This window comes from Barbus barbus (genome assembly GCF_936440315.1).
Source record: "Barbus barbus genome assembly, chromosome: 8".
Taxonomy (NCBI): Eukaryota; Metazoa; Chordata; class Actinopteri; order Cypriniformes; family Cyprinidae; genus Barbus; species Barbus barbus.
Window position 1 is genome coordinate 785,039 of NC_136736.1, and position 15,701 is coordinate 800,739.

The following is a 15,701-nucleotide window of genomic DNA, read 5'->3' on the forward strand; positions in this document are numbered from 1 at the left end:
TCCAGAAGAAATTACAAATAATATCTGGAAAATATGAAGTTAACATCTTTTTCCCCAATACTGTTACAATTTTTTTTAATTCAAAATCCATTTTATTTGCATAATGTTAAAATAAAAAGGTTTGTGAGCCGCTTCACCGAAAATGTTGCTACAAAATCTAACAAATCACACTGAAACACATAATAAACTAGTATTTTATTTTTTATAGTATATATTGTTATAGTAGTTTATTCTTACAAACAATAACTGAATTAAACATTAAAATGAATGTATTTATGAGCAGTAAAGAATTGTCCCACACTCAGAAGGTATGAAAGGCTGATAATCAGAGCTGGATGAGCGCGTATGGCAAGCAGTTTTGACTTTATTCCTTCACAGGATATGAATTCTTTATATCAACAATTCCGTTTTTACTAGTTAAAATGTCTATTATTGATATCAGCAAGATCATCTCCAGCGCTGCTCTCCTCCGTGTTTACAGTCAGAGTGAGAAACCTTTTTCTCTCTTGGCCCCGCCCATCCTGATGCGTGATTGGACGCCCGCGGTGTGATTGACAGCTCCGGTGGACACCTGACGCTCGGAGGCTGCGTCATGCGCGAGAGGGACGCTCCGCGGCGCGTTCGGTGACGGATCATCGCGCTCTCCGGTGTGTGGCGCATCTGCCGGTCACACCGCATAATGACGCCGTAGGAAGCGCCTTTTCGCCCGTCATTTTATTGTTCCTCTCGCGTCCGCTCGGTGATGGACGCGTCCGCGGCGAAGAGGGGCGCGCCGATGCCGGACATCTGCCCGCTGGACCGGTATGACCCCACCCGAGCCAAGATCCGCGCCGGTGTACGCTGGCTGCTCGACCGGAGCCGCGGACCTGAAGAAGGTAAACATCTGCGTGCGTGCGTCCGCAGCATCAGCACCACACTCAGCATCCGCGCGCTGCCGCAGAGACTGTGTGTGTGTGTTGGAGATGATCGCGTGTACCGGAACGCAGGGCGTCACCGCGGGTGTGTGTGAGATCCAGTGAATCAGGAGCTGGTCGTAGAGCAGTGATGAAGAAGCAGCTCCAACACACTACAATAGCACAGTATTTCCTCCAACCCCAAATAACACACACACACACACACACACACACAGGCGGGGGTCTTTGTTGTTGAGTTTCAGATGGAGCGTCATTGTCTGAAGAGGCCCGGAGGCTTCTGCGTCCCAAAAGCGATTTTATAGCGAATTGAAAAATTATAACCAACAAATAATGTCTTTGATTAGTACCCCCCCCCCCCCCCCCCCCCCCCCAAAAAAAGGACCTAATCTAGAAATACAAATATTTAATTATTCCAAATCTGTATAAGAAACAATACGTTTCGAGTTTTTCTGTAGATCTTGTTTTCTTTTAGGGCAGGTCACACACAATTGGCACAGGACAGAGTAGCCTACGTTTTCTGTCCTACTAAACAACAACGCTAGAACAACCTTAAGTTTTCTCTGGGCAAAAACATTGTGTCAGTGTGGATAGAAAGATTTTCAAATTTATCTACATGATGTAGCCTAATATTTACATGAATAAATCAGATGACACTACTCACTCCTGTTACTGTTACTCAGTAAATATATGACCCTGCAGCACAAAAGCAGTCATGAGTAACACAGGTATATCTGTAGCAATAGACAACAATACATTGTATGGATCAAAATTATACATTTCTCTTTTATGACAAAAATCATTAGGATATTAAGATCATGTTCCATCAAGATATTTAGTAAATGTCCTACCATAAATATATAAAAACTTAATTTTTGATTAGTAATATGTATTGCTAAGAACTTAATTTGAACAACTTTAAAGGTGATTTTCTCAATATTTTAATTTTTTTGCTCCCTCAGATTCCAGATTTTCCAAATATTGTCCTATCATAACAAACCATACATCAATGGAAAGATTATTTATTCAGCTTCAGATTATGTCATTTAAAAAAAATGCAACATTACGACTGGTTTTGTGGTCCAGGGTCACATATACGACTATATGAGTAACAGGACTGAAACTGGATTGAGATTTTAGGGTAAAATTAGCAAATACATATAAAATAACCACACGGACTACATGCTTTTCATGCATATAATGTCCTGGGGACAGAAATGGCATCTATTCAGTGGATGGCCCATATATACGTATACCTTACATAGATAAATAGATCTGAATGTCTTAATAATCCATGTGTTATTATATGTTGCTCTGAAATACTTGACTCTAAACTGGTCAATCTTGGCATTCAGTGGTTAGTCTTTCATATCTCCCTCCAAACTCTTTCTTCTCTCATAATAAAATAACTGAGGTTCAAATCAATGTATTGTTCATATATATCCAAGTATTTATGTTCATTCAGTCAGTCGTTATCAGAAATAACCCCTTCAGGAGGGTACTGATCACTTGTCAGGGTTTATTTTATGATAATGATTTTCGAACGATGACCCAGAAATGCATCATCTGTCCAGATCTGTCATTTAATGAAAGTAAATACTGAGCGAATCTGCAGTGAGTTCAGTGATAAGCTGCTCTACTGATGTTAGTAGTGGCCCACCAAACACACACACACACACGTATATATACACACAGGAGTCCTGCTCTGCTCTGTGTGTGTATGTGTGTGTGTGTGCTGGCTTTTTTCTCTGATCATTTGTGCTGCTCTGAGCAAAGACTCTGGATGTGGGTCACTGTGTGTGTGTGTGTGTGTGTGTGTGTGTGAGGGGTTTGCGTGACTGAGAGAAACACATCATGAAGTGTCTCTTGTGAATGACTCTCTCTCTGACTGTGTGTCAGACTCATGCTGGTCACATCAGTCAAAATCTCTTTATCGTGTTTTCTCTGTTGTGTTGAAGAAATGCAGCATCTTGTGAAATATTGTAATTCAAAACAACAGTTTTCTATGTGAATATATTGTAAAATGTAACTGATTGCTGTGATCAAAGATTTTTCTTCAGAGTCACATGATCCTTCAGAAATCATTCTAATATGCTGATTTGCTACTCAAGAAACATTTCTGATTATTATCAATGTTGAAAATATTTTTGTGGAAACTGTCATACATTTTGTTTTTCAGGAAAGTTCAAAAGAACAGCATTTATTTGAAACAGAAATCTTTTAAATATTCTAAATATATTTACTGCCACTTTTGATAAGTTTAATGTGTCAATAGCTGGGTTTCCATCCAAAGTTGCGAATTCAAAATTGGAATGTTGCATAAAATATTTGCGAATAAGCACCGTTTCCATCCAATGTGTCAAAGAGACCAAAATCGTCACTTCCTGATAAACTGGCACTAAATATCACTAAGAAAAGTGGGAGAAGCCACTGATTATAATAATTTTGAGTTATAATAAATTGCACCTCAGAGCGAGCAGATGAAATGAGTTCATTGCTTTTGGAGGTGGATGCTGCTGTTTGTGAACGCAGTCATGTAAGAGAGTTCTGGAGGCAATTATACAGAAATACTTTGACGACTTTCGGAATGACCATAACATTTCAGATGCTGTGTAACGAGATCGGTCCGCTGCTTAGTCAGGTAATGCCATTCCTTACCGCAAATCAATTACATTTGTGATGGGCATGGAGTGTTTTTTTCGGCAAATGCATTTCCATCTCCCATTATTCGCATTAAACCTTTTTAGCACGAGACAAAAACTACCTCAAGCAAGCATAAAAACTTTAGCAAATTAAGGAATTTTTATTCTAAATTTGGCATCCCATCACTCGTTTCTCATGCGATACTTTAAAATACGCAAAAAAACAGGGTGATGGAAACATAGCTATTGATGAATAGAAGTATTAATTTAAAAAAGAAAATGTTACTGACCTCAAACTTGTAGTTTATCAGTTTAATCTCAATGCAGTTAACTGTTTGATCACTGCATTGATCTGTGTCTGTAGAGAGTGTTTCTCTGAAGGAGGATGGAGGCGTCTGTCCTGCTCTGGAGCGACTCCTGCTGTCCGGTGATCTGTACTGCAGAGTGTTTTCTTCTCACGCTCTGTCCGGCGTCACAGCGCCACCTAGAGACCTTGGCTGTCTGCTGCAGCTCCTCAGCCGGTATGACCTGATCCCGCTCCACTCGGACCAGCAGAAGCCTGTCGATGAGACGCAGCTGAGCCAGAAACCCATTAACATGGTGAGTGACCCATACACAGACTCACTGCACTAATTCATGCCTGTGATTTGATTGGCTGACAGACGTCTCTCTCTTCTCTGATTGGTTACAGAGGGCCCATCTGGCCGTGATTGATTCGCTGATGTCCCTGAGTGCAATGGAAACCGTGGGTCAGGTTAAGATAGCGAAGGAGACGGATCAGTTTGGGTCTGACAGCAGCTGGGAGAACTCACTGCTCTTCTGGATCAACAAGGTTCATTCCTGATCCTCAGTCTAGAACCAGATCTAGATCACTGCAGAACCGCCAGACCAAAAGTCAGAAGTCAAGTTAGCTTTATTTCTACAGTGCTTTATACCATTCTTTCAAAGCAGCTTCATAGTTAAAAACAGGAAAATAAACAAACATCATCAAATATAAGACAAAATCTAATTCCTCAGCAAAGCAGCTCTTACAACACAATAGTGTCATTATTCAGATCAGTTCAGTAAGTTTTGTTCTCATCTGATAGTGTCAGCACCGTTAATGACGTTACCAAATATTAAGCGTCTTTTAAAGAATTGGAGTGAAACTGGATTATCTGCAGTGTGAACGCAGTACAAATGATCTGGAATCAGCGTTTAAACAAACAGGAAGTTCAGAATGAGCTGCTCAAGTTCAGATCTGGATGTGTTGGACTGCATGATCCTGAAGTCGTCTGAGTTTCATTTCTTGCGCAGGTGAATCAGAAGTTGCGAGAAAACGCTAATGATGAGGATAATCCAAAGTCAAATCCCTGCACAGACCTGCTGCCAGCTCAGCCATCTGTGAGTGAACACACACACACACACACACACACACACACACACTCTCTCTCTCTCACTGTGTTACTGACACTAACGCTCATCTCTCTCCTTTCAGTGCCCGCAGCGCTGGTACTGGAAACTGGTCCCAGTGAGTATTACAGCTAATAACACACACATCAGCCTGAGTCTCAGTTACTGACGAGACTCACTGGCTTCTCATGATTAATAAGACTTGCTCATTGCATATGTGATTGTGTATGACTCTGATCATGAATACAAACCAGAGTTTGAGCCATTTATCGAGTGTCTGAATGCTGACGTACCTGACAGAAGTGCCTTATTCTGATGGATTGATGTTTTGATTGGGGTTGGTTTGATTTTGTGATGTTTTTGAAAATCTGTTCAGATCATCAAGGCTGCATTTATTTGATCGAAAATACAGAAAAAAGTTAAATATTTTTACAATTTAAAATAACTGTTTTCTCTGTGATAATCTATTAAACTGTAATTTATATCTGTGAAACAGCGCTGAATTTTCAGCATGATCTTCAGAAATCATTCTAATATACCGATTTACTGCTCAAGAAATATTTCTGATTATTATTAATGTTGAACACAGTTGTGCTGCACAATATTTTTGTGGAAACCGTGATGCATTTTATTTTTCAGGATTCACAGATGAACAGAAAGTTCAGAAGAACAGCATTTATTTGAAACATTATAAATGTCTTCACTGTCACTTTTGATCAATTTAATGCATCCTTGCGTCAATTTCTTTAAAGAAATACTGCTGACCCCAAACTTTTGAAAATTCGTGTATATTTACCAATATTTGGCCTTTCTCCTTTGTCTCAGAACACACAATGTACCCTTTGACCTCTTCCGTTGAATGACATGTGCGCTGATATTGGTCCAGCCAATAGGAATCAGGGGGTGGGGATCCAGCATTTTCTCCGCCCCCTGTTACTTCTGTTTGTCATGTGACTGTGTGTGAATCTGGTTGCTGTAGCGACGACCCCTGGGCATTTACCCGTGTGCTCTCTCTGCCATACTGCACCCAGCATGCCATCGCATTTTGTTTGAAGGAGTCGGGGAATAAGCCTCCTGTGGTAACGTATCCGCCCGCCTCCTGTCTCCATCACTCACTCACTCACACACACACACTCACTCTCTCACACACACACACACACACACACACACACACACACACACACACACACAGACCTCTGCATGACGACATCACTGTCCTGTGTTTGATTTAGCTCCTGTCACAGGTCTCTGCAGGTACACATGGTTCTTGTAGTGTATTTTTGGTTACAGATCACTTTATTACTTTTGCATATAATTCACATTCTTTGGTTTGTTTCTTACTGTCACCTGCTGTATTTCCAAGGCTGGACTCTGGATGACGCTTCACCTTGCTGAAGCCTATATTTCACCATCACATATTCACACACTCACTCACACACATCAGTGTTTTGTTCTTCCCCGTCACCCTTCACCTGTCCTGCTGTCGTCTGTGTGTGAGTGAATCTCATGAAACCATGAACATTTTCCAGATTTCCTCCTAAATAAAAATAGCCCACTTTTAGCATTAAAATTTGCATAATGAATTTTTTATGACAATTAAACCCCATCAACCCATTTCTCTGAAGAAGAGCAATTATAAAGCAGTGGCATGCATGAGCAGTGTTTGTTGTATAACATATCATTTACACTGACTTCAATCAAGCTTTATTGTAATTTCATAGTTTAAAGTGCTGTCTTTCAGGGTAACACTTATCTGTTTCAGTAATAATCACTATTGAGAACTACGCAGATTGATTATTATTATTAGGCATTACGATAATGAGATTTTTTGCATTTACAGTAAAGGGAATGTATATTTAGACTTTGTATGAAAAAAAACAAAAAACGTAGTAGTTTTAAATATAAATATAATTTAAATATAAGCTTAATTATCTTTATGTACAATGCAATTTCCTTTTCTTTCTTTCTTTTGATTCTGGGGTGAAATGTGAGCCAGACATGTTTTCATGAGATTATGAGTGTGTGTTTGTATTGTACGCACTGGCTGGTTTGTGCTGGTTTTGCTTTGTGTGTGTGTGTGTGTATGTGTGAAGTGATTGTGTGTGTGTTGAGCGGATCTGAACAGCTCTCTGAGAGCGACTCCTGCACGCTGACATTCACTCAGTGATCAGTCACTGAAGGACTGTGATGAGTTTGATGCACTTTTCTATCAAATGCACATTCACTGATAGTGCTGAAATGAACAGTGAATGGATCTGATTCTGTGAGTCAGTCAGACAGAACAAAAGTGAATCTGATTCACTTGAAAGAAGACTGTATGTTTTTGTTGCTATTCCCTCCCTGTCTTTCTTTTTAAATATATTTTAAATGGTCTTCTTCTGTACACATCTGAACAGTTTTCCTGCTGTCTGTCTGTCTGTGTTAGATCCGTTACAGGAAAGATAAGGTTCAGTCTAAACAGACTCCAGTGTTTGTGGTGGTTTCTGGAGTGAAGGATCTGTCTAACGGCTGCGCCATCGCTGCTGCCATTCACTTCTACTCTCCTCAGATTCTGCCCCTGGAGGGTAAAACACACGTTTATCTGGCTGTCTACAGACAAACAGAAACCTTAAAAGAAAACTACCCACTACTTAATTCAATTCAAGTTTATTTGTATAGCGCTTTTTACGATACAAATCGCTGCAAAGCAGCTCTACAGGAATTTAAGTTTCCACAATATATTTATATATTGCAGAACCTTAATATGTTTAACTTACTCTCTTTCTCTCTGTAGATGTGTGTTTGAAGGACACCATGTCCGTGGCAGACAGTATGTACAATCTCCAGCTGATCAGAGAGTTTTGTGAAAGTCACCTAAAGAGCTGCTGCCCCCTACAGCTGGAGGATTTACTCTATGCCCCGCCCACTTTACAGGTGAGAGATGCCCCACCCATTTTAGAAGTGAGATGGACATGCAGCATAGTGTTTATTGAGAATTATGAAATGTATAATATCAAGATAAATATGTTAGCATTTTGTCTTTTGACCCCAAAAGGTGAACATTATGTGCTTCCTTTCGGAGCTGTTCGCAACGTTCGAAGTGCAGAAACCAGACTTTGTCAAACCCAAACACACACTGGACCTAACAGGTGGAAATAAACATATATAAACATATGAATGAACACAAAAACACACAGCGCATTCAGATTCTAAACAATCTCTCTGTTGTTTTACAGATGCATCAGATCTGGTCGACTGCACGAGTCCGATCAGTGGCAACAGCAACAGGTAAAGCACTTGTTACAAAACACTAAGAAGCTGCTTTATCTTATTAGCAGTTGAACTGCATCATGGGATTTGATATGTTTCTTTCAGTGGAGCTCCATCTTTCCTTCTGAAGCAGTCGCTCCTGCCTCAGTCCTCTTCTGTGTCTGGTGAGAGCTCTCCAGAATGTGGATTCTCGTTTGTTTTGCATGTGGAGTTTTTCTCATTTTAGGCTTTGGAAATGTTGTACTTTTTCTAGAATTTGTAGTTTTATATTTGAAATTATGTATCCTTATTGTGTTTCGTATGTAACTGATCTATTATTTTCATATTTGATGTTATGTAGAAGGACGGGGCTGGAGCAAAAAGCAAATAAGGTATGTCTTTTTATAATGATCTTCCAGTTCAAGAAAGTATAACTTATTTAATTTTTATGATCAAAATTATGTGACTAAATAGTACTGTAAATCATTAAACATTTTTATTTATATAATTCATTAATCAAGCAACAGGGATCTTCAATCTTTTTCCATTTCTCTGTCTCAGCCGTCCTCTCTCTGCCGTGGCCTTCAATATCCCATTCCCACTGGACAGTGATGTTGATGTAGTTATGGGCAATCCTCTCTTCCGTTCCGTCAGCACAGACAGCCTCACAATCGTAACCAACCCTGGTCCTTATACACCCCCAGAGGATCTGAGTAAACTCATTGGTCATGCTGCTCTAGGAGAGTTACCTACCATAGAAGAAGCATTACAGATTTTTCATACTGCCCATCCGGTACACAATGAGCCCCGGCTGCGGCCAGAGGGAGCGCCGTCTGGCTTTTACCTCCACTCCCCTGAGGGAGGTGAAGCCCGACTGAGCAGCTCTGCCCCATGTCGGTCAGGGATGATGTATCGATCAATTGGAGGAGGGCCTGATAGCTGCGGGAACCGCAAACGACAACCTCTTTGTTCACAAGAAAACCATGAAGAGTGCGACACACCTGAAGACTCTCCAAAAACCTCCTCCAGCCCAGCCAATGGGCCCAAGACTGGTCGCATGACAAACTTTGCTGAACGCAGAAGGAAGATGCCAGAATCCCCAAGTAATTCCAAGTCCCAGGAAGTGGAGTCGTTGAGCCCTGCAATGATGAGCCCCGTTGGGGCAGTGGAGGCGCAGGAGCTAGGTGGACGTCTGGAGGAGAAACGTAGAGCAATTGAAGCTCAAAAGAAGCGGATTGAGGCCATCTTTACCAAGCACAGGCAGAAGCTTGGTAAGACTGCCTTCCTGCAGCTCCAGAAGAAACATGGGGAAGAACTGGAAGATGACGGGCAGTCCCTAACTCTGGATGAACGACTGACACGAATGGAGCAGCAGCTCCAACAAGAGGCGGACAGAAAGGAGGAGGAAGAAAAAAAGGAAAAGGAGAAGAAGAAAGAAAATGATGGAGAGCAGAAGAAGATGGAGAACAATGGTGATGTAGTACCTCCACCTAAACTGGAGAAACAGGTTACCTTCTCTGTTGAAACGAAAGAGGAGGGGATAGAGCCACCACTGGTGGAATATAATGAGGCAGTAGCCAAGCTAACCTCCACCCTACAGTCCCTACAAAGGGACATGCAGCACCTTACAGAACAGCAGCAAAAGATCATGGGAAAGAAAACTCTTTCTCCGAAAAACACCCCCTCAAATAAGACACCTACCTCCACCAAGGCCTGGGTCATCCCAGCTGGTTCCAAATCCCCTGCTACACCCCCTCATCTTTCTAGAGAGTCCACCCATATCATTTCACCCTCTGGATCTCCATCCCGCTCCGGACAACTTTCTGACACACCCAGATCCCCTAAAAGTTCAGCAGCATCTGCTCCACGCAAATCCCGTGGTGCTGCTCCCAAGAGCCCCAAACGTCAACGTCCCTCCCGCCCCACAGACCTCGGCTTCCTGCCTCTCACACGTGTCCTTACACCCCCACACAATGTGGACACACTTCCCCATCTGCGGCGAGTCTCTCCGAGCCAGTGCCAGATGCAGACCTGCTCCTCGCTGCGACTCGGTGGTCCATGCACACCTCAGGACTCTCCACCACAACCTGCTCCGCCTCAAGAGAGCACCTCAGAATCTGGCTCCAGCGACCATCACACCCCGATATTCAACCTGGAGCTGGAGGCTGGACCTCCTTCTGCACTCCCAGCTGAACTGTTGGGAGGTGGGAATAGCTCAGGACCCCCGTCAGAGTGCTCATTTGAATGCGACATGCTGCTTAGCAGCGCCCTGGTGAAAGAAGAGACCGAGGGTGCGGGGACGGTGGGAGATGACACGGATCTGGAACAGGGTGCAGAAATATTCTCATCAGATTCCATGAGCGACCAGACAGAGAACGAGAGCATGATGGGACTCGATGTGTTCTTCAAGGTTTGTGAACGTTTGCTTGCGCTTTGGTTGATTGTGCATGTCTGAGTTGTTTGTAACGTGTGTTTTTCTGGGTTCAGGAGGAGGGTCTTTCGGAGGAGGAGATGGCCCAGAAAAGGGCTCTGCTGTTGGAGCGGCAGCAAAGACGGGCTCAAGAAATCAAGAAACGTGCAAGACTTGGGCAAGACCCTGAGAACAGGTAAGAAAACCTACTTGTCCAAACCGGTTCATTCAGGACCGTCATGCAGGACTCACTGATCTCTGCTTTCTCCAACAGTCAACAGGCTTCTCTGGATGACCTGCGACCTTCTCAAACTCCACTGCTTTCACAGTCGCTGCCCACTTCATACACCCCACCCCCTCCATCAAAAGCCACGCCCCCAGGAACGCCTCTGCGGCGAGGAGCATTCACCAGGGCAGAGTATGAAAGGCGTCAGCAGCTGAAGATAATGGCTGATCTAGGGAAGCTTCTCAAACAGAAACCAGCAAAGCACAGCGGCAAAAAACAACATGCACACAAACCGCTCAACAACCATGAACTTACTCACATACGCTCACCGGGGAAGAACAAAACAGGTAATCGCACATCACTAGTACTTAAATTAGTACCTGAAGTAGGTAACTACTAGTGTCTCCAAACAGAATTGCTATCTGTCTGTATGAGTGAAACAGCAACATTTGCTCAACCAGAATATGTTTGGGGGAGGACTGTCAACCTGTTTGTTTTGCAGTGTAGGATGGAAGTAGAATTTGAAGCTGTTTTGAATTTTCCTCTAAAACCAGTTTTGTTCATTAACACAGTTGTTGCTAACATGAAAGATGGCGCATCTCTATCAACTGAAAAGCCAGCGAGGTACTGTATCCAGCTGCCATGTCTTTCTGTCTTCTGTCTTCCATACATCTTTGTCTTTACTTTGTCTAAAGCTTCCTCCCTCACTCTACAACTCAGTTGTTCAGAGTCTCCGTCAAAGGTGATGTCATCAGGGAAGTTGGCTTATCAGAATGGGGCAAAAGACTGGGAACATGCCTCCAATGCCTCCTCTCCAGCCTCACTCCCAGAATACACAGGTAAAGAACTAAATGTTGATTTTAAGATCAGTTTACATCAGTTTCAGTTTTTTTTTTAATTCTGTAGTTCTGTATCTGGTCGCCAGTTTGTTCTGAGTGGTTACTAGGAAGTTGCTAGGATGTTTTTTGTGGTGCTAGAGTGTTGCTAATGTGGTCTTGAATGCATTTGAATGATTGTTCGGCACCTCAAAGGATGTTCTGGATGATTTCTGAGATGTTCCTGTAAGGTAATAAGGTTTACACAGTGGATAGGGCACTGCTTATCAGTAGTGTTTTGTTTGCGGGGGCATTGCTAGGCTGTTCTGAATGATTGCTAGTTGGAATATAGAACATAGGCTAGTTCTGCTAGCAGGTAGCTGGGGTGTCCCGAGTAATTGGCGGGCAATTTCTAGGATCTTCAGGGTGGTTGCTAGAACGTGACTGAAGATAATAAGGTTTTCTGAGTGGTTGGTAATCATAATAACACCATTTAGAGGTATAACTGCACTGTGTAGAACAGGTAAGTATGAATTCAAATCAAGTGGTTTGACATATTTTGAAAAGATGAAGAAATAGTACCACCTACTGGCTGTAGCCAGTACTTCATTTGATCTGTATGGTTTTCCAGTTCTCAGTTTACTCACAATTTTGTCTTCTGTCTCAGGTCCTAAATTATTTAAGGAACCCAGTTTTAAATCCAACAAGTTCATCATTCACAACGCACTCTCACGCTGCTGCCTTGCTGGCAAAGTCAATGAATCCCAGAAAAACAAGATCATAGAGGTGCGTCACTGTTCATTTTTCTGCACAGACATTACTCCCTTTGTGTACTTTCACTTTCTGACATTCACATTCCCCCCTGTCTCTCTAGGAGATGGAGAAGAGCTCCGCCAGTCACTTCCTGATTCTCCTGCGTGATTCCAGCTGTCAGTTCCGTGCCATCTATACCCTAGACAGCCAGTCAGAGGAGCTGCATCGAATCTGCGGCTTTGGCCCGCGTGTCATTTCCTCGGCAGCCGTGGAGGCCATTTATAAATACAGCTCTGACAGGAAACAGTTCAATACGCTTCCATCTCGTACCCTGAGCATGAGCGTTGACGCTTTCACAATCCCTGCCCAGCTCTGGCACACTAAGAAACATGGCACTCCCAAAAAAGTAGCCACACCCAAATAGACTCCGCCTACTCAAAATAAACCACTCTTGCGGAGATAAACTGCTCCTGTTGGAATAAACCCATTTACACATCTTAATACTCTGCCCACTAAAACTAATAGATGTGTTTGACTTGAAGCGGCGCTGCACAGACCGATTAAAGGAATGAATGAATGAATGATGCATTTATATAGTGCTTTATTGTGTATTGCTGTACACCCAAAGCGCTTTACAATCATGTGGGGGGGGGGGGGGGGTCTCTCCGCAACCACCACCAGTGTGCAGCATCCACTTGGCATCCATTTGGCCAGGACACCGGGGTTACACCCCTACACTTTTTACGAGAAGTGCCATGGGATTTTTTAATGACCACAGAGAGTCAGGACCTCGGTTTAACGTCTCATCCAAAAGAAGGTGCTTTTTGGCAGTATAGTGTCCCCGTCACTATACCGGGGCGTTAGGACCCACACAGACCACAGGGTGAGCACCCCCTGCTGACCTCACTAAAACCTCTTCCAACAGCAACCTAGTTTTCACTGGAGGTCTCCCATCCAGGTACTGACCAGGCTCAACCCTGCTTAGCTTCAGTGGGCAAGCGGTCTTTGGCTGCAGGGTGATCTGGCTGTGGCTCAAATGCAAGAGCAATTCAAAAGCATAAGCTGTCTGCTCTCTTATCACTCTCGCAGAAATGTTATGTCATATACCGTTCGGTCTGCACAGCATTGCATCAAGTCGAATACACCTAATGTCTCCAGCTAAGATAAATCCCTCCTACCCACACAAGTAACCCCATCCACTCAAAATAACCACACCCTCCAAGATAAACTATGCTGCATTCATGCCATATCATAATTACAATAATTTCGAGATGACAACACGTGCCGTTCTAATCTGAGCTGCTCACATCCTTGGATTCAGAATTATGCATTTCTATGGCAACACTATCAACTGAGGTGGTCAGGTGGTACAGTGGTCACATGGTACAAATCGTGGCTCTTAGAAAATGCCCAGTTTAAAAGTTATTGCAATTACAAGTTTTTCGAGGACGTGAACGCTTTTTACAAGTTGGTATCTCGTAATTACGACAAGGCGTGAACGCACCTAAGCTACTCTCTGGAGTAAACTCCTCCCACCAATAATAAACCCTCCTGGTCAAATCATGTAAACCCACTATAAGTGCCATAAACAAAAATCTTACCAGCACTAAATCCACAACACAATCTCTCTCTATAATGAAGCTAATTGAGTTTACTGTTTATGATCAACCAGAAGGACCTTCTCATGTTTTCTGACTCTGCATGATACTAAAGACTGAGAAAACCACACTTCCTGTTTGCATGTGAGCGTTCGGTTCAGTCCAAATATCTCTTGATGGTCACACCAACTGAGCACTTGAAGTGTTTCTCTCTGATTTTTATGATCTGTATTCTTTCCTCTTATAGATACAACCTTTTGAATCTCAAGTCTACCGGTACTGTAGTTTTAGTGAGAATCACTGCTGGGTTTTACTATCTAGTCTCTGTTTGGCTAGATGATTTTAGGAAATCTCCTGCTGAGAACTCTTATTCTCTTTTATAATATTTCATCAGCCTTTCCATTCTTCATGAACCTGTGTGGAGTAAATGATTCTCGCTTTCCTCCTGATGGATCTCTGGCCATCCAAAGACTGTGAGGCATCATGTGTTCATGTGTGTGTGCAGATGTTTGGACTGTTGAACAGAGTTTGTCGGCTGAAAATGGATCAGTGAGTCACGGTCCTGAGAACCTGATCCTGGATCAGTATTAAAAAGCCATTGGACCTACATCATAAGCATCAGTGTTGGTGGCTCACGTGCTGTATGTGTGTAGACATTTCCTTCGTGTGTGTGTGTTTCAGGACTGATGGTTTGGATGAGGGTGAAAGTCTAATGACCTCATAAAAACGATTTTTGAACTTATACTGCTGCAAATGAATATAAGAGTCTTTCAGGATCATATATGAAGCACTCATGTCTTTACCGTCTGCTATGTGTCTTATCACCTCCTGCTCTGTGTGTGTGTGTGTGTGTGTGACGGGTTGCTGGGATATTTTCTAATATGAGTTTTGACGTGGTCCTTGTGTGTTTTTCCTGCTATATGATGATGTTGAGGATAATGATGATTTTGTGATGATGAACGTGTAGGTCAATAAAATCATTTCTAACATTTCAACTCTGAAGTCTGACAACAAGTGAGTTGGTTGTGCTCAGGCAACATATACACATTTGGAGGGCCTATATATATTTAAATAGAATCTGATGTTTGAAAGAGTGTTTTTCTCAAGTATTTCAAAAGGTTAGAGTATTAGTGCCGTGCTGATGAGATCAGACACACATGGTTCACACACACTGAGCGTTTACATAGTTTTGTTTAATCCTCACAGCAATGATTAATTTGCCTGTTTAATGCGCAGATGGTGAAGAGAGAGATGATTAGAAACACAGAAGATCCTGCAGCATTTGTGCCCGAGGCTCCTGTGAGCGTGAGACTCTCAGACATCAAGAAATACTATTTCAGCTTCTGAACGATGAGGATTTTTATAAAAATAAAACCACATCTGATTGAAGTTCTTCAAAAACCAACAGAAAGTGTGCTGCACAGTCATTGCCTGATGGAACCGCACAAATAGAACTCACTGCATGACACAGCGTGGCTTTACCCAAGAAAACATCAGGTTTGCACTGCATCAGTGCTTATAATATACATCTCGTGTAGTTTTGCGTTTCTAACTGTAACAAGCTCAAATGAGCATTAACTATACCTGAATTCAGCTCTTCCTCAGAGATGTTTCCTCACTTTTCTCATGGTTCTTCATCAAAGTCCTATTTTAAAATATTTGCATGTCATTATGTCTGGAAACGGTTCTGTCCCTGGGGCCGTACGCTCTCTCCCAGGGGCCCGTC

The 15,701-nt window shown here is 42.6% G+C and overlaps 1 protein-coding gene across 1 annotated transcript; it reads left to right on the forward strand.

Moving 5' to 3' along the window:
* Positions 1-742: 742 nt before the first annotated feature.
* Positions 743-12,801, forward strand: LOC306873739 (calmodulin-regulated spectrin-associated protein 3-like; the record flags this gene model as incomplete). Its single annotated transcript, XM_079423224.1, has 19 exons — positions 743-875; positions 3,918-4,153; positions 4,245-4,385; positions 4,850-4,936; positions 5,031-5,063; positions 5,977-6,024; positions 7,371-7,509; positions 7,719-7,858; positions 7,980-8,073; positions 8,161-8,212; positions 8,300-8,358; positions 8,535-8,565; positions 8,735-10,583; positions 10,661-10,779; positions 10,858-11,156; positions 11,382-11,433; positions 11,530-11,648; positions 12,292-12,410; positions 12,499-12,801. The coding sequence occupies 19 exons, from the start codon at positions 743-745 to the stop codon at positions 12,799-12,801; spliced, it is 4,053 nt and encodes a 1,350-aa protein (XP_079279350.1).
* Between the last annotated feature and the right edge of the window lie 2,900 nt (positions 12,802-15,701).